At 55.0% G+C, this 20,269-nt stretch overlaps 2 protein-coding genes across 3 annotated transcripts; both read left to right on the forward strand.

Moving 5' to 3' along the window:
• Window positions 1-7,136: 7,136 nt before the first annotated feature.
• On the forward strand, window positions 7,137-13,806 carry CA11 (carbonic anhydrase 11). 2 transcript variants are annotated; one of them, XM_077131254.1, is made up of 9 exons: window positions 7,137-7,857; window positions 7,952-8,026; window positions 8,770-8,912; window positions 11,671-11,856; window positions 12,081-12,176; window positions 12,269-12,341; window positions 12,446-12,600; window positions 12,795-12,960; window positions 13,680-13,806. In XM_077131254.1, exons 1-9 carry the CDS (start codon window positions 7,791-7,793, stop codon window positions 13,703-13,705), a joined length of 987 nt encoding a protein of 328 aa, XP_076987369.1. In that variant the 5' UTR covers window positions 7,137-7,790; the 3' UTR covers window positions 13,706-13,806. The 2 variants fall into 2 exon arrangements, with proteins under 2 accessions (XP_076987369.1, XP_076987370.1); XM_077131255.1 differs by lacking the exon at window positions 13,680-13,806 and adding an exon at window positions 13,387-13,665.
• A 478-nt stretch (window positions 13,807-14,284) lies between these two features.
• On the forward strand, window positions 14,285-20,168 carry DBP (D-box binding PAR bZIP transcription factor). Its single transcript, XM_077131257.1, has 4 exons — window positions 14,285-14,965; window positions 15,988-16,398; window positions 17,922-18,133; window positions 19,669-20,168. The coding sequence occupies exons 1-4, from the start codon at window positions 14,827-14,829 to the stop codon at window positions 19,882-19,884; spliced, it is 978 nt and encodes a 325-aa protein (XP_076987372.1). The 5' UTR covers window positions 14,285-14,826; the 3' UTR covers window positions 19,885-20,168.
• Window positions 20,169-20,269: the final 101 nt, after the last annotated feature.

The raw sequence follows: 20,269 nt of genomic DNA on the forward strand, positions 1-20,269 counted from the left end.
AGCCAACTAGGAGCCACAGATTGTTGTACTGTCACTTGGTGCTAAGCAGAGTTCTATTCCTGTCCAACAGTTGGAGATCTACAGGCTCTAGCTATGGGCCTAAAAAGGCAGGAAGCACCTTGGAATGGAAGATTGTCCTAGCCTAGGACCTTCCTTGCCACTCTGACTTCTATCTGCTGCACCCACAACCAACCACACAATTCCAAATCTGGGCAGTCTTTGCATAAGAGGCACTGAGGGAGTATTTGAAGTGCAACCCCGTTCCTTCCCTGAGAGAATAGTGGGCCTCTCAGCCATGGGGAGTCAGAATGGCCATGACGTCATAAGGTACTAGGCAGAGAGGAAGATGTCCTCCAGCAAATGTTCTGGACATGCTCCTGGAGAGACTGAAAAAGACAGGAAATAGCCTCCAGGGGGCTTTCCATTGGTCAGGTTAGGCTTAGCTCTGTTGGCTTCATGCAACACTTGTTCTATGAAGATTGGCAAGGTGCTGTTTTCCACGTAGTCACTCAAGGACCAGGCCAGCACCATCTTGTCACTGCACCAACTGCAATTCATAGCATCCCTGATCACTGTGGCAGGGAGAGAGCAAGCACTCCACACATGCCATTAGATGCTTTGGGGGAAGAATGGCTCAATGGTCTGGATTACTCAACATGGTCCCACCCGATTGGGTTAAAGTGGGGAATTAGAATCCTCTCATGTGTGCAGAAAGAGAGGAGCCCTTGCATTCGTTTTCCATTGCTACCATAACAAATTACCACAAATTTAGCAGCTTAAACAACACACATTTATTACCTTAGAGTTTTGTAAAGGTCTCATTGGGCTTAAATCAAGGTGTTGGCAGACATTCCTTCTGAAGGCTCTAGGGGAAAATTCATCTACTTCCCGTTCACAGCTTCTAGAGCTGCCCACATGCTTTGGCTTGTTGCCTTCGTCCCAAAGCCAGCAACGGCAGGTCGGGTCTATTTCACACTTCAAGTTTCTTCTGCTTCTTCCATTGTCACGCCTATTTGTCTGATTACAGCCAGGAGAGCTTCTCTGATTTTAAAGATCTTTGTGATTTCACTGGACCCATCTGGATAATCCGGGAAAACCTCCCCATCTCAAGGTCCTTAACCACACTGACATCTAATTGCAAAGTCCCTTTGCCATGTACAGCAACATATTTGCAGGTTTTGGGGATTAGGGTATGGGTGTCTTTGGGAACTGTTATTCAGCTGAACACACCTGAGTATAGGTGAGCACTAGAATTTTCCACCATAAGGTTCTTCTCAAATCTCACAGCATCAGGACATTCCCTGCCACCCTGATTTCTGTCCTTGACACCCACAATCAGGCAAGTCCAAATGTGGGCAACCTTTGCAGAAGAATCACTGAGGGCATACTTTGAGGAAATCTCAGAGGAAGGGCTATCACTCAAGATCCATTTGGACCTGAGGAACCATGGTCCTTCCCTGAGGGAATAGTAGAACTTTCAGCCAATGAGGAGTCAGAATGGGCCACGATGTCATAGGGCACTAAGCAGAGAGAATGGTACCTGAGCACTTCTCTAACCACACTAATTTGATCGCATCGCCCTCCAATCATTCTCTCTTCCTTTGCCCTGCTTTTTCTTGTCGGCCGTTATCATCACCTCACATATAAAATAATTGTCTATTTGTTTAACTACATCTGTCTCTTCCACTAGAACAGGAGGTCCATGGAAGTAGGGACTTTGTTTTGTTCATATCTATATGCCCTGCACCCAAAAAGATTCCTGGCATATCGTAGATGTTCAGTTAATATTTGTTGAATGAATAAATGGCTGGTCTAACTTTCAGTCTGACTGAATTTGAAGTGGTGCCTCATGTCATCTGTATCATTAGGGTTCACAGAAAACCCCAAATAACAGTGGCTTAAGCAAAAAGTTTCTTTTTCTCTTATATAAAAAAGTCCAGGCACCAGGAACTGTCTAGCTTTCTTTTCTGACATCCTTAGAACAGTCTTTTTCCTCGTGGCCCAGCATAGCTGCCAGTGCTGCAGTCATCACATCTATGGACTTTGTCCATAGGTCACAGTATGGACAAAGTCCAAAGGACCCAAACAGCTGACTTAAAAGGATGTTTATCATTATCCCTGTTTTCATCTCATTGGCCAGAATTTAGTCACATGACCACACCTAACTGCAAGTGAGGGTAGATGTGTAGCCTTTAATGCTGGGCTGTCTTAGATTCAGCTAAATAAGGTATTTTGTTATCAAAGAAGGAGGAGAGAAAGGATATTGGAGAAATCAGTACGCCCTACTTTACACCAGTCCCTCAGCCAATTTGAACCCAGCATATTCCATGACATCATGAGGTGCTGGGCAGAACAGCCTTTTGGCATTTCCTGGAAAGAGCTGCTGAAATTGGAAGAGGGTGATGTCGTGGTTTTCCATACCATCTCCTGCTGCCCTGACCTCAGGCTTGCGTCTGTTTCTCTCACTATTGTTACCCCTGCCCCCAGGACATAGTAGATGCTCAATCAATCCTTGATGAATAAATAGACAGCTCCTATTATTATCCCCATTATAGAGACAAAGAAAGTGAGGCTTCCGGGGGGACTCAACCTTGAGGTGGGGTGAGATTCAAACCTGGGTGGGTTTGGGTTTGGCCAGAATCTCTAAACACCTCTGATGAAGAAACTGAGGTTCAAGGAGGTGAAGAGATGTAGCAATGGTCACAGGGCAAGTAGCTCAGTTCTCTAGAGCTGCACCATCCACTCCTGCAGCTGCTAGCCACCTTGGGCTGGCCTCAGGATTCTCATCTGTAAAATGGGAATGATGCTAGCAATAATAGGAAGTAATTCACAGGGTCTATTATGAGGATTAAATTAGTTAATATATACAATAGTCTTAGATCAACAACTGGTGCACAGTGAGAGTGAAATGAGTGTGTCGTTGCTTTGACTATTTGAACACCCAGTGAGTGGCTTTACCTCCCCCAGGAGAGGAGAGCACAGAAGGCGAGAACACAGATCAGGGAAGATTTGCTGGGCTCCCTGAGGGAGTGGGAGCTGAAGGCAAGGAGGCTAAGAGGGGCTGTGGGAACCGCTGAGTCCTGCCCTGCTGCCTCCCTGCTAGGGGCCAGGGCGGTTGGAGATGAAAGCTTGGAGCAGGGTGGGCCCCCGGTCACCTCTGACCCCCGCTTTGTTCCCAGAGCCCAAGGCGAATAGGCGTGAAATCCACATCTGGGACTCGCCTCCAGCCTGCGTGCCCCCTCCCCCTCCAGGCAGCGAGCCCAGTCTGTGTGTGTGCACCCAACACTTCAACAGAGGGGGCCCCTGCACACCTGGCGGCCTCGCCGAACGGCTTCCTGGAGGAGGGGGCTCCTAGAGTGCACAGGGGTCTGCCTAGGAATTTACCCAGCAGAGGAGGAGGGAGGGGAGCTTGGCTTAGAGGGAACCACTTGTGCACAGATCAGAAGGCCAGAGTGCCTGATGGGGTAAGAGAAAGGGGGAGGAGACTGTGGATCCTGTGTGTCCAAGACTTGTTCGGCCTCAAAAGCCAAGCTGGGGCTGTGTGGGGATGGACTGGAGGGAGAGAGGTGGGGGGAGCAGGGGACTGAAGCCCCAGGTGGGAGACGATGCATTCTGAACTGGGGTTGGGGTTATGGGAACAGAAAGAGAGTCAAGAGTTAAATGTCACCTCCACCAGGAAGCCTTCCTCTTAGCCCCCATGTAACATCTTTTTTTTTTCCTCACCCATGCCTGAATGCCCACAGTCCCTCTATTTCTATTTCATTCACTCATTTAACTATTCATTCATTTGACATATTCTCCTGAGGTCTTCTTGGAAAATGCTGCCACTGATAACTGCGTCAGACCCTGCCCAAGGGGCTCCCAGTGGGGTGGGAGAGACCAGGGCACACTCACACCTCAGGGTGACATTGGACAGACAAGGCAGCACAGGGGACATCATGGAAGCCCAGAAAAATGCACCTGGCCCAGGCTGGAGGATCCGGGAAGTCTTCCTGGAGGAGGTGAGTCCTTCCCTGAGCCTTAGTGAAAAATCCAGGCATCTCTCAGGCAGAAGGGAGTGGGTAGATTCTCTGGGGAAAGATGTCAGGTGCCTGGATTCATTCAGTCATGCATGATTTCTCTCCTGAGCTCCCTCCACCCCACACTCTGTGCCAAACTCTGCTGGGGACTCAGAAAGGGGTCAGGCCTGAGCTCAGCCCCCAGATAGGCCCTCAGGCGACACAGCCTCTCAGCAGCATGGTCTAGGGTTTTTTTGGAGATGGCACGGGGCATTGGGAATGTCCCCAGCAGGCACTAAGCCAAGCCTGGGGAGTCAGGGAAGGCTTCCTGGAGGAGGAGAGCCCCGAATTATAGGAAAAGACAGCTCTTCCTGCAGTGTCCATCCATCTGCCTCTCCCTCTGCGTTTCTCCAGTGCCTTCCCTGCCTCTGCCTCTGTTTTTCTCACCACCCACCCCCAACCCCAACTCCCGACTCTGGAGTCAGCTGCCATAATAACTCATCACCACCTGGGTGGCTTAAAACACCAGAACTTGACTCTCTCACAGTTCTGCAGGCCAGAGCTCCGGAATCGAGGTGTCGGCAGGACCTCACTCCCTCTGAAGGGTCCAGGGGAGAACCTGGCCTTGCCTTTTACAGCTTCTGGTGACTCAGAGCGTTCCTTGGCCTGTGGAAGCTTTACTGCCCTCTTGGCCTCGCTGTCGCACCGCCTTCTTCCCTGCATCTCAGATTTCCCTCTGCCCATCTCCTATAAGGATTCTTGTAACTGGATTTAGGTCCCATCGGACAATCTCGGATGAGCTCCTCTTGAGGTCCTGAACTTAGCACATCTGCAAAGACCCTTTTTCCAAGGAAGGACAATGCACAGGTCCCAGTGGGCATAGCTTTTAGGAGGCGTTCAACCCCATCCACCTTGGACGAGTCATTTCCTTCTGAGCCTCAGTCTCCTCATCTATATAATGGGGCTATTGCTCACCCCACCTCATGGGGCAGCTTCAGGGGTTGAAATGCAGCTGAGGGTGTGCAAGGAACAGCCCGGGACATAGGAAACTCTCAGTCCAGGGTGGCTCCTTTTTCTTTTTCTTTTTTTTTTAATTTAACTTTAATTTAAACTGTGTTCAAACTTACAGGAAAGTTACAAAAATAATACAAATTTCATACGGAGAAGTTCATCATACCCCCCCCTCCAACCCACCCCACCAATCTGAACTTTTTTGCCACATTTGCTGAATCATTGTATCTTATCCATCTCTCTATCCGTTTTCTGAACACCTGCATGTACGCTCTATACATCCTGCTCCAAGAACAGTTAATATTGAGGGTTGCTCCATTTTTTACTGATTTGTTTCTCCATCGGAGCTGGGACTCTCTGCCAATCCTTTCCTGACAGTTTCCCCTCTCCTCTGCAAGTGTGCCTCCAGCACGCTTGCTCCATTTCTCTCTTTGCTTTTTCTTCCCTGCTCTGCCACTTCCTGGCTGTATGGCTGAGTCACTTCTACCCCTTGAGCCTTGTTCTGTAAAATGGGATCATAAATACGTGAGTTTTGTACACGCGATTTCATAGAAAACAATAAGAACCTGGCATGGCACATAGTAGGTGCTTCATGCACTGGTGGTTATTACTGTGCCATGGTAAGGATGATTGTGATGAGGAGGAGGAGGAGGAGAAGGAGTTCTGTTTGTTCCGATGAACATGCCTGGCCTCCTGCCTCCACACAGTGCCCTTGGCCTTCTGTCTCTAAACACATTTCTGTGTTTCTGAATGAGCCTCATGGGTCTCTAAGGGTCCATCTTGCTCCATTTCTCCATCTCTTCCTCTTCCCACCTGTGGAAGTTTTTAAATAAGACTCCAAATTATTTGATCCTTCTTCCTTCAAGAGGTGGAAACTGATTTATTCCCCTCAGAGTGTGGGCTGCACATAGAACAAAGCGGAAGCGATGGCCTGTGGCCGTGGGATAAGCCAGACGTGTGCAAGGAGCCCAGGCGAGGGCCCCTGCCCATGGGCCTGCAGGTGAGCTTGGAAACGCATCTTCCAGCTTCCAAGGTTGGCCCTGGCCAACTGCTCACAGCATCTTTCCAAGGCGCCTGGAGCCAGGGCCAGCCAGCAAAGCAGCGGCCCCCAAATTCCTGACCCACAGAATCTGTGGAGTAATGTTTGTTGGTTTGGGCTGCTGTGTTTGGGAGGAATGCGTTATGCAGCGATGGATAATGAATATGTACCTGTCTTACATGCTTTCTCCTTGCTTCTCTCTGCTGACAATCTCTTTCTCCGCACAGGCCTCTATTCATAGAGGTGTGCCCGTGTCTCACTTTGCCGAGTCTCTTTCTCTCTAGCACTACGTGTGTGATTCTCTGTATCTCCCTCTCTGCCTATCTTGCTATATGTCTGCCTCTTTCGGCATCTCTGTCTCTCTTTAAAATCTGGTGTCCCTCTGTCTGCTTTCGGATCTCTCTATGTCTCAGCCTACTTCCTCCACTGCCTGGCGTCTGGTTCTTCCATGTCTAACCTGCGGTGTGTCTCTAAGTGTATGTCCCTAGTTCTTCCTCTGCTCCATCTGTATTTCCCGTATTCTTTGTTTCCCTGTTGTTCTGGGTCTCTGCAGTTGTGCGTCTGTCTCTCTGAGTCTCTGTCTCTCTTTCTCCCCGTGCATTCCTCTCTCCCTCCATCTGCACATCTCTCCCGCCTGGCATCTTGCTCTGGCCTCCCTGACCTGCAGCCTCCTCCGCCATCTCTCCCTCTGCGCGTCCCTCCCTTTCCCAGGCCCCCGCGGTGCCCCGACTCACCTCCAGCTCCCGCTTCCCGGCCCTCCCGGCCCCTCCTCCCCGCCATCCCTCCCGGGATCTCTGTCTCCCCCTCCTGGTCGGCGGCGCTCACCGCTCCCAGGTCTCCCAGGGGATCCCCCAGCCCCGCTAAAGCCGCCCCGGGCGAGAACCGATGGGAGCCCAGGGGCAGGGGTGGGGGCGGCGCGGGCTGGGCAGCCAGGTCCCCTCGAGCCCCGGGATCGCCGCGGCACCGGCTCGGAGCCCCGGGACTGCCGCGGGCGATGCCAGCTCCACCTTAAGCGCCCCTTCCCCCTCCTGCGGAGGGGGGGGGGGACTGGCCGCCCCCGGGCCCCAGGTGGGCCGGCCTCCTGCCCCCAGGGCCCCCCAACGCGGCCCGGAGCTGGAGATCAGCTCCACCCCTCATCCCCAACAAAAAATAAATTAACACCGAGAGAGAGAAGAGAGGGCGGGGGAGGAGAGAGAAGAGAGACAGAGAAACTGAGACAAGAGGCTGGAGAGGAGGAGGAGGAGGAGGGGAGAGAGGGAGAGAAGCTGGAGACAGAGAGAGCAGGAGGTGGGGAGAAGGGAGAGTAGGCGAAGGAGGAGGTGGGGAGAGAAGCAGGATGAAGACATGGAGTTAGGTGGTTCCAGGGAGCTGAATGAAAAGAGAACGAAAAACGGGGGGGAGGGTGTGGATTAGAAATCAGGAGGTAACCCGGAGTGGGGTAGGGGGAGAAGCCAGAGGCTGAGAAAGGAGTAGGAAGACCAGGAGACAGAGGGTGCCTGGAAGGTTGGGAGAAAAGAGGAGGAAAGAGGGAGGGAGAGAGTGGGAGGTGGAGAGAAGAAGGGAGTGGGTTTGGGGAGTCCCGGTCCCCCGCTGCCTTGGTTGTCGGGGAGCTGGGAGTCCCTGTGGGGAGGAGAGGGAGGTTGGGAGTCCTGGAGGGACAGGGTCCCAGAGAGAGGGGAGGAAGGCGCTGAGTGGGGGCCGGGCAGGGCACTGGGAAGGGGGCGCTGGAAGGCCTCCTGGGGATGGGGTGTGCAGTTCGTCTGAGCGCCCCTCGAGCGCTGGTGCTCTGGGCCGCACTGGGGGCGGCAGGTAAGATCTGGGGAGGGGATTGGGTAGGAGCCCCCGAGGGAAGGGTGGGGTGGGGGCGGTGCAAGGAGAGGGGCTCCGGCTGCTCTCTTCCCAGCTCACATCGGACCAGCGCCTGACCCCGAGGACTGGTGGAGCTACAAGGATAATCTCCAGGGAAACTTCGTGCCAGGTGCAGCCAGGGCGGGGTCCCCGGAATCCGGAGCCCCCCGGCGCCAACTCCTTCTTCAGACCCAGGAACCTCGGGCTCCGGCCCCCTCCTCCCTCGGGCCGGGGAGTCCCAGCCCCCCCCCCCCCCCCCCAGGAGCCGGGCCCCGACTCGGCACCCAGCGGCTCACCCTGGGACATTATACATGCGCATTTCAAGTAGTGAGTGGGAGTGAGCGGAAGGAGAGCGGGTGGGGTGGAAGCGTGTGCTGGGTTTGCAGGGAAGGAGGCGGGCCCTGGCTTCCGATGGGAAACTGGAGGTCCTGTGGCCGCATTTCTCCGGGCGTCCAGCCCTCTCTGACAATGACGCGCCCCCACACATTGGTTATCTAGCTGCGGGACCAGGGAGGATGAAAGAACTACGGCTCCCATGGGCCTCTAGGGAGGACGGCCTACAGATGGGTGGGCCGGCAGCCCTGCGGCCTGCTGGGAGCTGTAGTTTCTTCCCCCATGGCTTAATTTAAGGTGGGGTAGTTTAAGGAGAGGCTGGAGGTGCTGAAGGATCTTAGGCAAGTACTCTTAAGATTCTTCTCGGCCCAGGATTCTACATCCCAGCCCCCTCCTCCATCAGGCCAGGAGTCCAGGCCTCCCAGCCCTCCCTCCCTTGGGACCCTGGGGTCCAGCCCACCCTGCCCGCTCACCAGATCCCAGCACTGGGACTCAGTTCTTACATCTCTCTTCCCTCCTCCCTGCCCCTCCTCCCGCCAGGACCTCCGTTCTGGGGCCTGGTGAACGCAGCCTGGAGTCTGTGTGCTGTGGGGAAGCGGCAGAGCCCCGTGGATGTGGAGCTGAAGAGGGTCCTTTATGACCCTTTTCTGCCCCCACTGAGGCTCAGCACTGGGGGAGAGAAGGTAAGGGGCCGGGGGTGGGGTGGGGTGGTGGTCGGGAGGGCAGGTGGGTGGCTGAAGGTGGGAGGCCAGCTTGGCGAAAGGGGTACGTAGGAGCTGGGTGGAGAGGAGGTGCTGGTAGCTGACAAAGGCTATGGTTTCTTCTGCCTAATGAGCTCAGTATCAATTCCTGAGACACTGGGGTTTCAAAGAGAGAAAGAGTTTATTACTGCGCTTGTAGGACAGGAGCAGATGGCCTGGCAGCCCAAAATCTGTCTTCCCCAGGTTCTGGGAATTCAAGGTTTTTAAAGATTTTAGTAAGGGCAGAATTACAATTTCAAATAGCAAATTCTAAGCAGAAAAGGACAAGGTGTTATCATTATCATTTCAATAGGGGAACATAATGGGAAAGGAGGAGAAGCAGAGCTATCACTTCGATACTAAAGGTGTAAACCTAGAGGAAGGGAGACAAGTTATTTTTCAATAGCAGAGCCTAGCGGATATGATTTACAAATGTCCAGGGCTGAAACTAGTTAGTGGCTGACTTCTAACTCTTCATTAGCATTAGGGCCTTTGTCCTATGAGAAAATGACCAGATAAAGGGTATAACAGCTCTTACAATCACAAAGGCACAAGATGAGGGCTGTTACAATCAATTCAGATATCTGGGCAGCTTAATTATAGTTTAGGGCTTTCAGGTATTCCCCTCTGTCTGCTTCAATATCCCAGAAAGCAAAAAGGAATATCTATATAATGATTCAATAACCAAAATCATCCCTTAAATCCTGATTTCTCAGTTACAGTGCCTTACACTCTAAAATGACTCTTCCCTCCCCAAACGTGGCTTCCCCATCTTCTCATCTTCACGGAAGAAAGAGTAAAACAGGACCCTAGAAGCTTGTTAAGTCCTTCTAGTCCTCACAACAACCCGATGAAATTGGTCTATTATTATCCCTACCTATGGATGCAGAAACTGAGACTGAGATTAAGTTACTCGCGTGGGGTCATACAGCTAAACTGGGCCAGCACCTCCCGGCAGTGTGGGCCCAGAGTCCATCTCTCACCCACTTGGCAATACCACTTCTCATCACTTGGCTGTTCCAGCCAAACACCACGGAGCCATACCAGACCCCATCCCCTCCCTCGTTCCCCATTCCCAATCCATGCTCTTTTTAGTCTCCTGCTAAATATCATTCAAATGCTTTCACTTCTCGCCCCCTCCACCCTACTCTTGTCCAGGCCACCAACCTTTCACGCCTGGACTTGTGGCCTCAGCTGGCTTTCTCTAACCCCCTGCAATCCTTTCCCTATGCCATGGCCAGAGAGATGTTTAATCAGATCAGCCCACTCTCCAACTCAAACTCTTTCCACTAGGATAATAATACTAGCAAACACATAACAGCACTGAATTTGGGCCTGACATTGTGCCAATATATTATCAACATTCAGTTATAAATATATTTTTTACTATAGATGTATTCAGTTATAGCTAGACTCCATTAATCATATGAATACAAAACACCCCTTCACTGTTCGCTGCCCTCCACAACCTGGCTCCCACTGTCATCGTCTCATTCACTCCAGTTCCTCTGTCTTCTTCGCTGTCGCTAAAACAGGCCACCACAGGGCCTTTGCACTTGCTGTTTCCGCTTCCTGAAATGGCCTTGTCCCTGCTCTCTGCAGTTAGCCCCTCCTTATCCTTCAGGTTTCCATTCAAATGTCAGCTCCTCAGGGAAGGCTTTCTTGCCCTCCTCCATCTAGACTGAGTCCCGATACTTGTTTTCCTTGATCCCAGTTTTCCTTCACTGTGTGCACACAGGACATAATAAAGCAGTTACTTCTGTGATTATTTGCTGTCTGCCTTTCCCCCATTAGAACATAGGCTCTACTTGGTCCAGGAGTTTCGTCTCATTGTTCACTGTCCTGTTCTTGGCATCCAGGGCATATAGCAGAAGCTCAGTGAGGAATTCAACCAGTGCGGAGCTTCCACCAGGGGCCAGCACAAGAAATTGGCCAATAGTTGCTCAAACTGTGTTGAATGGCTGAATGATTGTTGGAAGTGGGAAATGTGGAAGGAGAAAGACCTCCTCTGTGTGTCCTTTGACAACTCCTGCCTCCCTCACGGTGTTACCGGACAAAGCCATGAGTTCTTCTGCCCAACTTGCTCAATAACCAATTCCTGAGACACCAGGGTTTCAAAGAGAGAGTTTATTGCTACACGCGCAGTAGAAGAGCAGATGGCCTAGCGGCCCGAAATCTGTCTCTCCAACTTTAGGGAATTCAAGGTTTTTTTAAGGATTTTAGCAAGGGGAGATGAAGTTATGACAGTTTTTTCAAATAGCAAGTTCTAAGCAGAAAAGGAGACAGTGTTAATGATTATTTCAATAGGGGAATATAATCAGAAAGGAGGGGAGGCAGAGCTATCACTACTATACTAAAGGTATAAGCCTAAAAGTCAGGGAGACAGGTTATCTATCTTTCGATAGCAGAGCCTAGCAGATATGATTTACAAATGCAGGGGCTGACATTAGTTAGTGGCTGACTTCAAACTCTTCATTAGCATTACAGCCTTTGTCCTACAAGAAATGACCAGATAAAGGGCTTAGTAGCTCTTACAGGCACAAAGACTTTTACAATCATTTCATATATCTGGGCAGCTGAATTATAGTTGAGGGTTTTCAGGTATTTCCCTCTGTCTACTCCAATATCCCAGAAAGCAAAAAAGGAATATGATTCAGTAATCAAAATCATTCTTTAAGTCTTGATTTCTCGGTTACAACAGCTCCGGGGAACACTGTACAATACAGGGCGCCACGTCTCCTTCCTGCCTGCGCCCCGGCCAGTGGTCAACGTGTCTGGGGGTCCCCTCCTCTACAGCCACCGACTCAGTGAACTACGTCTGCTGTTTGGCGCGAGGGACGGCTCTGGCTCTGAACACCACATCAATCACCAGGGCTTCTCTGCTGAGGTGACAGCCACTGACCTCTGACCCACAACCCTGGTCTTGACCTCCACCCAGTTCCTTCCACTTCACCTTTCACCCTCTTCCTAATGCCTGGGCCCACACTCCTCCATCGCTATGATCCCCAACCCTCACTCTGACCTGGGACCCCAGAGGTGGAGCCATCCTCATCTCCCTTTTGCTGGGAGCCCCCCCCCCCCCCCGCCCAACCTCTGTGCCCCCTCCCCCAGGTGCAGCTCATTCACTTCAATCAGGAACTCTACGGGAACCTCAGTGCAGCCTCCCGGGGGCCCAATGGCCTGGCCATTCTCAGCCTTTTAATCAATGTAAGCGAAGGCAAAATTCTAGGGAGGAAGGAGCCTCCTGGCGGGGAGGAGGGGCTTGGAGCCGGCCTCCTCACCCTGCACCCCCCACACAGGTGGCCGGCAGTTCAAATCCATTCCTCAGCCGCCTCCTCAATCGCGACACCATCACTCGCATCTCTTACAAAAGTAAGTCCCCCGTGGTGTGGGGAGGGGAGGTGCAGCACGTGTGAGGAGGAGGGGCGGGGTTCAATACGGGCACCCCTCCTCCTCCCGGCCTGCTGTGTCCGCAGATGACGCCTACTTTCTCCAAGACCTAAGCTTGGAGCTCCTATTCCCGGAATCCTTCGGCTTCATCACCTATCAGGGCTCTCTCAGCACCCCGCCCTGCTCAGAGACTGTCACCTGGGTTCTCATCGACCGCCCCCTCAACATCACCTCCCTCCAGGTGACCCTCTGCCCCCTGGCCTGGGTACCCGATACCCGCACCCCAGCAGGTAGGAGGGAGGGTCCGACGACCGTAGGGGTCGGCTGAGGCCCAGCACGTGCGCCGAGCCCCCTCCCCGGGGGCGGGGCTTCCGTGTGACGTCACCAGGGCCATTCCCTAGTCACTCCCAGTTTCCTCCCCCCTCCCCACGGCAGATGCACTCCCTGAGACTCTTGAGCCAGAACCCTCCGTCTCAGATCTTCCAGAGCCTCAGCGGGAACGGCAGGCCCCTGCAGTCCTTGGCCCACAGGGCCTTGAGGGGCAACAGGGATCCCCGGCACCCCGAGAGGCGCTGCCGAGGCCCCAACTACCGCCTGCATGGTATGGCTCAGTCTGTACCCCTCCACGTCTTGGTTTAGCCCTCCGTGTCTCCGCTGGGGGTCTCAATCCGAAACAGTTCTTCCAGTTCTTCCCCCACCTTTGCAGCTTCTGTATGGCCCGGCTTTGGAAGCTCTCATTCCCCCCTTCTCCCTCTGTGTCAACTTGATATGCACCGTACCCAGCACACCTCCCTGCTATCGAGCAGAGCTGGTCCATGATTTGTCTGTCTTCTTCATTGCCTTGCAAGCCTTGTAACTTGGTATAGAATGGTGGCTTGTTAGTGGTACAATTCACGACGGGTCCGTGGTATAGTAGTTCTTACCAACCATGGCTCAACAACATGGTACCGTCTGGACTCCTCTCTCCATTTGGTACAATCCTATATTGTCCCCAACTTCGTACATTCCCTTTCCCTGCCCGGTTTAGCCCAGCGAACTGACGGCCCCCTCTCTGGCTTCTTAACATGGTACAGCCTATATCCCCCCCATGAATACCTTCACTTAGTTCAGCCTAGTGCTGGAACAGTAACATCCCTACTCCACCCTCGTGCTGGCTCCCTGTGGTTCAGCCCAGGATCTCACCATTCTCCCTGCGCTCAACCCTAGTACATTCCGGCTCCCCCTTCGCAGCGTCCCTGTGGTCGAGCCCTGGGGGGAGGGGGAGGTCATGGTGCCCTGAACTAACTCCTCCCACCCCCACCGTTGTCGTGTGTCTTACAGTGGATGGCGCCCCTCACGGTCGCTGAAATTCCCCATCGAGGATTGTACTTACCTGTCCCGAGCCTCCCTTCAAGGGGAGGGGAGTCACCCACAAAACAAAGCTATTAAAGGGACAGAATACTTCTTGTTTCTTAGTGGTCTGATTCTAAGCGCGGTGGGAAAGCATTTGGGTATTAAAGAACAGCCTTCCTGAAACCAATCTCCCACTTGCTAAACTCGCTCCTCGGCTTTTGGCTTCCTGTTTCTCCAGTCATTTGGACCTGCGACTCCTTTAAGCGGCGCCTCTCTCCCCGCCCCCTCCACCCCCTCCCTCAGACAGCACGCGCGGAGCCATGTGCTTCCCCTTCCCGCTCGCTTCATTGGCTCAAACTGGGTCACTGTCCCGCCCCCAGGGCCGCTTTCCATTGGGCAAATGTAGGTCAGGGTCCCGCCTCCCTCCTAAAGGCAAGGCAACTTCACGCGCTAAGCCCCTCACGCGCCCTCCCCGGCCTTGGCGGGTCCAGGGCGTCCCATTGGCTGTGCGTCTCGAGGGGCAAGATGCGATTGGCTCGCTCCAGCAGCCGGAGGGAGGCACGCGGCTCGGGTGCATGGCCAGAGCCCGGCTGGGTTGGGCGGGCGCGTGCGGGCGCTGGGAGGAGGGGCGCGCGCTGTGGCGTCGGGTGTTTTGGTTTTGGTTTTTCTTCCGCGAAAGAAGTAAGTTTTCTTTGGCCCCTCCTCAAGGCGGCCGCCTCCTCCCACCGCCTCCTCCGCCCCTCCGCACACACCTCTCGGTGCAGATTGCAAAGCGCCTTTCGTTGCGAGAGAGAACCGCAGATTTTGCAAGAGCCTGGCTCGCCCACCTTACGGAAGGAGCGCCTTGTGTCCCCTGGCACCTGCGGTCGCCAAGAGCCGGCCTCCTGATTGGGTCACCCCCTCACCCAGACCTGCATGGTCTCCCGGGACCCTCTTGAGTTGCACGTTTGCACCGAGGACCGCAAATCCCCGTCGCTCCGAGGATTTGCAGTGTGCTGGACACTGGAGGCTTGCAAGCTCCACTCGCCCGCCCCCGGGCAAACACTCGCCCGAACCACAGGAGTGTGCCGCTGACTGGCAGGCCCAGCTCTTCGCCTCTCCATGAGCCCGTGAGCCTGGGGGCAGGTGCCCGGCGATGGCGCGGCCCGTGAGCGACAGGACCCCGGCCCCCCTGCTGCTGGGCGGCCCGGCCGGGGCGCCCCCTGGCGGGGGAACGCTGCTTGGGCTGCGGAGCCTTCTGCAGGGGACCAGCAAGCCCAAAGAGCCGACCAGCTGTGAGTTCTAGCCCCAATCTCACCCAATTCAGACATCCGCTCCCTTAGGGATTCAAGAGTCGGGGTCCACCATCAACCCCTGTGTGCCAGGAGGCCATCCTCCCAGCCTTTATCCATTGAATTACTCCGGTGTTTAAGCTCTAGAGCTCCCAGCACTCAGGACCCAAGAGTACTGGATCTCAAAGAGGAGCCAGGAGTCCAGGCCTCCAGCATCCCCCTCCCCGAAGACACAGGGCTGCAGAACCCCAGCCCCCTCTGCTTCTTGGTCTTGGGAGTCTGGACCCCGCACCAGGGAAGGGAGGGGGTGTGTCCGAAGCTCACACGGTGGTGACACGGGCTTGGGCGGGGCTTCCTGGGGTCACATGGGGCCTAGGGATGAGGAATGTGCCCGAGGAGTAAAGCCCCTTCCTGCCCCTTGCTGAGGGGAGGGGAGGGGAGGGGGAAGGGGCGCCAGTACGCTGAAGGTGTGGGAGGGCACGACACAGGAATCACAGAGCTGTCCTTTTTTTCTCTCACCTGCCCAATCCTCCACCTACCTTGTTTGTGCCCCCCCAATTCTGGACTTCCACGACCCCATTCTTTATGTTTCTGTCTCCTCCCCACTCTGGGTCTCCGTTCCCATCTCTCGCTCTGCATCTCTGTTCTTCCTTATCTCTGGGTCTCTATCCTCCTCCCCATCCTACCCCCTTCTGAGTTTCTGTGCTGGTCTCTCTTTGGATCTCTATCCCTTTCTCCATCTCTGTTCTCCTCTCTAAATCTGCCCCCCCCCCACGCTCCTCCTCCTGTCACTGTCCTTTCTGTCTCTATCCCCCTTCTCTGAGTCTCGGACCCCTCCTCTCTCTGGGTCTTTGTCCATTCCCCGCTCTGTCATCCCCCTGGTCTGTCCCCTCTGCCTCTGGGTTTCTGTACCTCCGCCGTGTGGGTCTCTAACCCCACTTCTCTCGGGCTCTCTGACTCGGGGTCTCTCCGCCATCTCTAATCTCTCCTCCTCCAACCCGGCCCCGTCTTCCCCTGGTCCTTAGGTCTCCTTAAGGAAAAGGAACGCAAGGCGGCCCCGCCGGCAGCCACGGTCCCCGGGCCGGGCCTGGAGACGGCCGGCCCGGTGGATGCCTCAGCTGGGGCAGTGGTGGGCGGCGGGTCCCCACGGGGTCGCCCGGGGGCCGTGCCTGGCCCGGGCCTGTTGGCGCCACTGCTGTGGGAGCGGACACTGCCGTTCGGCGACGTGGAGTACGTGGACCTGGACGCCTTCCTGCTGGAGCACGGGCTCCCGCCCAGCCCGCCGCCCTTCGGCGGCCCGTCCCCGGCGCCCTCGCCCGCGCGCACGCCCGCGCCCTCCCCGGGGCCCGGCTCCTGCGGCTCGGCCTCCCCCCGCTCCTCGCCCGGGCACGCCCCCGCCCGTGCTGCCCCCGGGGCCGCCGGCGGCCACCGTGCAGGTGCGGCAGCGGAGGCGGGGCCTGGGAGGGCGGGGCTGGGGTTCCGGGGGGCGCGGTTGGACGACTCGCGGGGCCGGGGCCGCGGGACCTAAGCTGTACGCCCGGAATCTGGGTCCCATAGAAGAGAGACGCAGGGGGAAGGGGCCGGGCTCAATATTCCCTCGTGGATCAGGGACTGGGTCTAAGGGATCCCTAGGGGCAGAGGGACTTGGGACCGCACATTCCAAGAAGCCTGCCAATAGGGAAATATCGTGGACGTTTCTGTGGGCGGATATTCGTAGACCTGGGGCTGGGAGCCCGGAACGCCGGAGTTAATTACAGGGAAGGGGACTGGGAAGTGGATCCAGGTTCTGGGTCCCAGGATAAGAGGAACTGGGATAAGGACCGCAACTCGTAGACCCTTTACTGGGGAGAAGGCAGGGGCCGGGTGCAGGTTTCTGGTTCCCCAGGTTATGGAGTGGTAGCCCCAATTCCTGGGCTGCAGCCCCGGGTCCCCGAGTCCTTCGGAGGCCAAGAAGTTGGGGATCTTGATTCTAGGTCCACTGATGCGGCGAGGGCCGATACTCCTAGATTCCCGGGAAAGGAAGAGCTTGGGATCCCAGAATCCTGGGTACCCGGGTGGCTGGGTGCTGGTTCTCCTGTGTTCCCCAGAGAGCAGGGGAACCTGGATTCTTGATGGCTGGATGTTGAGAGGAGCAAACTGAGTGAGAGCCCGAGACAGGAAGAGGAAAGATCTGCCCCCTCAGGCACCTTGGGGTCTCGAGGGACGGGCTGCAGGCCGGGCCTTCCTGGGCACATCTGCCCCTTAGTCCGACCTCTGGGCAGAGCCAAGTCCCCCTCCCCAATCGCACATTCCCCTGCCACGTGAGTCCTGCTCTACCTCCTCCAGCGTCTCGCGCACGCGCGTTCACGGGAGAGGGCGGGGCCTGTGGAACGTGAGGGCGCAGGCGGGGGTGAGGGAAGCAGGCGCCAGCACGTGACTGGGCCGGAATTCTGTGTCCTCAGCTGGCCCCGGTCTGCTTGCTCTTAAAGGAACAGGGACATTCTCTCAAGCCACAATCCCAGAAGTCCAGGGCTTCCTCCTCCTCTCTTTCCTAACCCTTTGGAAAGAGGAGCTCTTAGAGTCTAACTTGAGTCTTTTTCCATGCAGTTTATTCGTTTTCTCTGAACAGACTGGGTTCTAGGTCTTGATCAAGAATTCAGTAAGAAGGATGCAGACTAGACTAACAGAGAAAAACCAGCACGGAGACTTGCACTTAATGCAAGTCCGTTATGCCTGGGCCTCATTTTCTCTGTTTGTAAAAGTGAAGTTGGTGTCATGGTTTCTGAGTGTCTTTATGCTTCAGGGATCCTTCATGTTTTAAATCAGAGAGGTTGATCCCTGGCACACTTTGTTAGTTCCCAGAAGGTCCTTTCTTGTGGTAAGAGGAGGGTGGCTAGGACATGACACTTGAGAAGGGACTAGACTTAGGGATCTCTCCTCCAAAACAAATACCCACTCAGGTGGTCATTGTCTCCCTAAGGCCTGACCTCTCGTGACACACCAAGCCCTGTGGACCCAGACACGGTGGAGGTGCTGATGACCTTTGAACCCGACCCAGCCGATCTAGCCCTGTCCAGTATTCCCGGCCATGAGACCTTTGACCCTCGGAGACATCGCTTCTCTGAGGAGGAACTTAAGCCCCAGCCCATCATGAAGAAGGCAAGGAAGATCCAGGTGCCAGAGGAGCAGAAGGTAAGTACAGTAGGGTGTGGGACCCAGGCGGCCTCCAGCCAGCCAGTGAGGTTTCCTGGAAGTGTGGCCTGGGGTTTGTGTTGAGATCACCTTGAAGGTTCTCCTGGCCAGTGGCCGAGGATCAGTCCTCCTCGACCACCTGGCAGCAAAGGGGAAGGCGCTTTGGCTTGAAGTTGATGAAGATGGAATCACCGCAGGTTTTAGACTTGGCCAGTCCTACCAGACCCAGCTGTGTAGGCTTGAGGATTCTCCTGTCGTATAGGCCTGAAGCAGTTACTGAGGCTGAATGGGGCCTGTTTGCTAAGAACATCTAACCTTAGCAATGAAGTCTTGGCCTATCTCTCCTTTGCAGCCAGCCAGGCTGGGGCTGGGCTTAAGCCCTCTGACTCAGGGTGTCCTTAGGAGTAACTGCCTCTTCCTAGGATGCAGACTTCACCAGCCCTTCTAGGTCTTGTGTTCTGGATTCCTCATAGAAGGAAGGCCTGATTCCCTCACAGAGCCAAAGGCACATTCTAATTTGGGGTGCTTAGGGCTGCAGCTGCATCTTCTTCATTTCCTTTCTTTGCCAGTTCTGTAGTCTCTCTCAACAAGGGGCACCTGGGCTTCTCAGAAGACTTTTGCCCTGCCTTTGTGTAAGAAGCAGCCACCTGATGCAACTAGGACAGGCTGGCTGACTCTCCGAGGACCATAGTTTTTTTCTGCCACAGGGCCCTGTTGCTAGGGACTGGATTTTCCCAAGCAACCAGGAGCTAGGTTTTAATTAAGGGAGGAAGTGGGGGCAGGTATCTCACCCTCAACAACCAAATTCTGGGATTGTAGAACTCTCAGAATAATCCTGACAGGTGGTCTTGGGATGAGTACCATTGTTAAGAGGCAACTCTTCTAGCAATCAGAGCCTGTTGAGGAGGAGTTTGCTCCCTAGTCCCATTTCCAGGCCAGTGTGTCTGTCAATTGGCCATGGGCAGTGGGACCACTTAACCCTCATTTTTGTTTGCTAAGGGGTGCAGTTGCCTTGGCAACCAGATTCTCAAGGGGCCCATCTCTGAGAGGATGTTAGGGGATACCAGACTGCGTGGCTAGGGGCCTAGGCTTTCCTTAGCAACCATAATCTGGGAAAGGTGTGGAGCAGTGCTTTCACTGGTAGAAGCCCTCAAACCCTGAAGGCCCTGTTGCTAGGGAACAAGCATCCTTAACAACTAGGAGCTAACTGCAAGCCCTTAAGTGGAGAGGGCTTGGATCTGCTTTGCCCAGTAGAAAGTAGAAGCCCAGTTGCCCAGGGGTGGAGAATTTCATGCCTCAGCTGTTGCTAGGGGTCTGCCCTCCTTAGCAGCCAAGTTCCTAGAAGGGCAAACCCTTGGGTACCCATCTCAGGGGAGACCCATATCCCCTTAGAATATCCTGGTGGGCAGGAAGCCCTGAGGTTCTCAGAGGCCCCCTGGCCTTGAAGGCACAGCAAGCAAAGCCAGGCCTCCCTCCCTCTCTGGCTGGAGCTTGGACCTCTCAGGACCACAGTGCCCTTCTACCCCTACCCCTAGGATGAGAAATATTGGAGCCGGCGGTACAAGAACAACGAGGCAGCCAAGCGGTCCCGCGATGCCCGACGGCTCAAGGAGAACCAGATCTCAGTGCGAGCAGCCTTCCTGGAGAAGGAGAACGCCCTCCTGCGGCAGGAGGTGGTGGCTGTGCGCCAGGAGCTGTCCCACTACCGCGCCGTGCTGTCCCGCTACCAGGCCCAACACGGGGCGCTGTGAGGCTGCTGCAGCCCACCGCTGGAGCTCATCTCCACCTTGCTCTGACTTGTGTCCAGACGCCTTCCTCCTTTCCTGCCCTGTGGCCCATGGGCCGTTCAGCTGGGTGCCCCAGGGACGTGACTGATAAATACATTTATATTTTTAAGAAAAAGCGAGCCTCCCGCCTCCCTCGTGGGGGCGGGGAGGAGCCTCTGTGTGTAACCCCCCCCACCCCGGCCGGTCGAGGAGCCCATCCCCCCACCGCCTCCGTTAACACTATCCTGAATAAATCTTGAGAACCCAGAGCCAGTGTTGTGGGGGAGGCGGCAGCCCCCTGGCCCGGGTTCGAGGCCCGCGGCTCGTGGGCAGGTCTGAGCTGCGGATCATAAATGGCAGAAGGTCCCCA

Source organism: Tamandua tetradactyla, chromosome 16, assembly GCF_023851605.1.
Source record: "Tamandua tetradactyla isolate mTamTet1 chromosome 16, mTamTet1.pri, whole genome shotgun sequence".
Taxonomy (NCBI): Eukaryota; Metazoa; Chordata; class Mammalia; order Pilosa; family Myrmecophagidae; genus Tamandua; species Tamandua tetradactyla.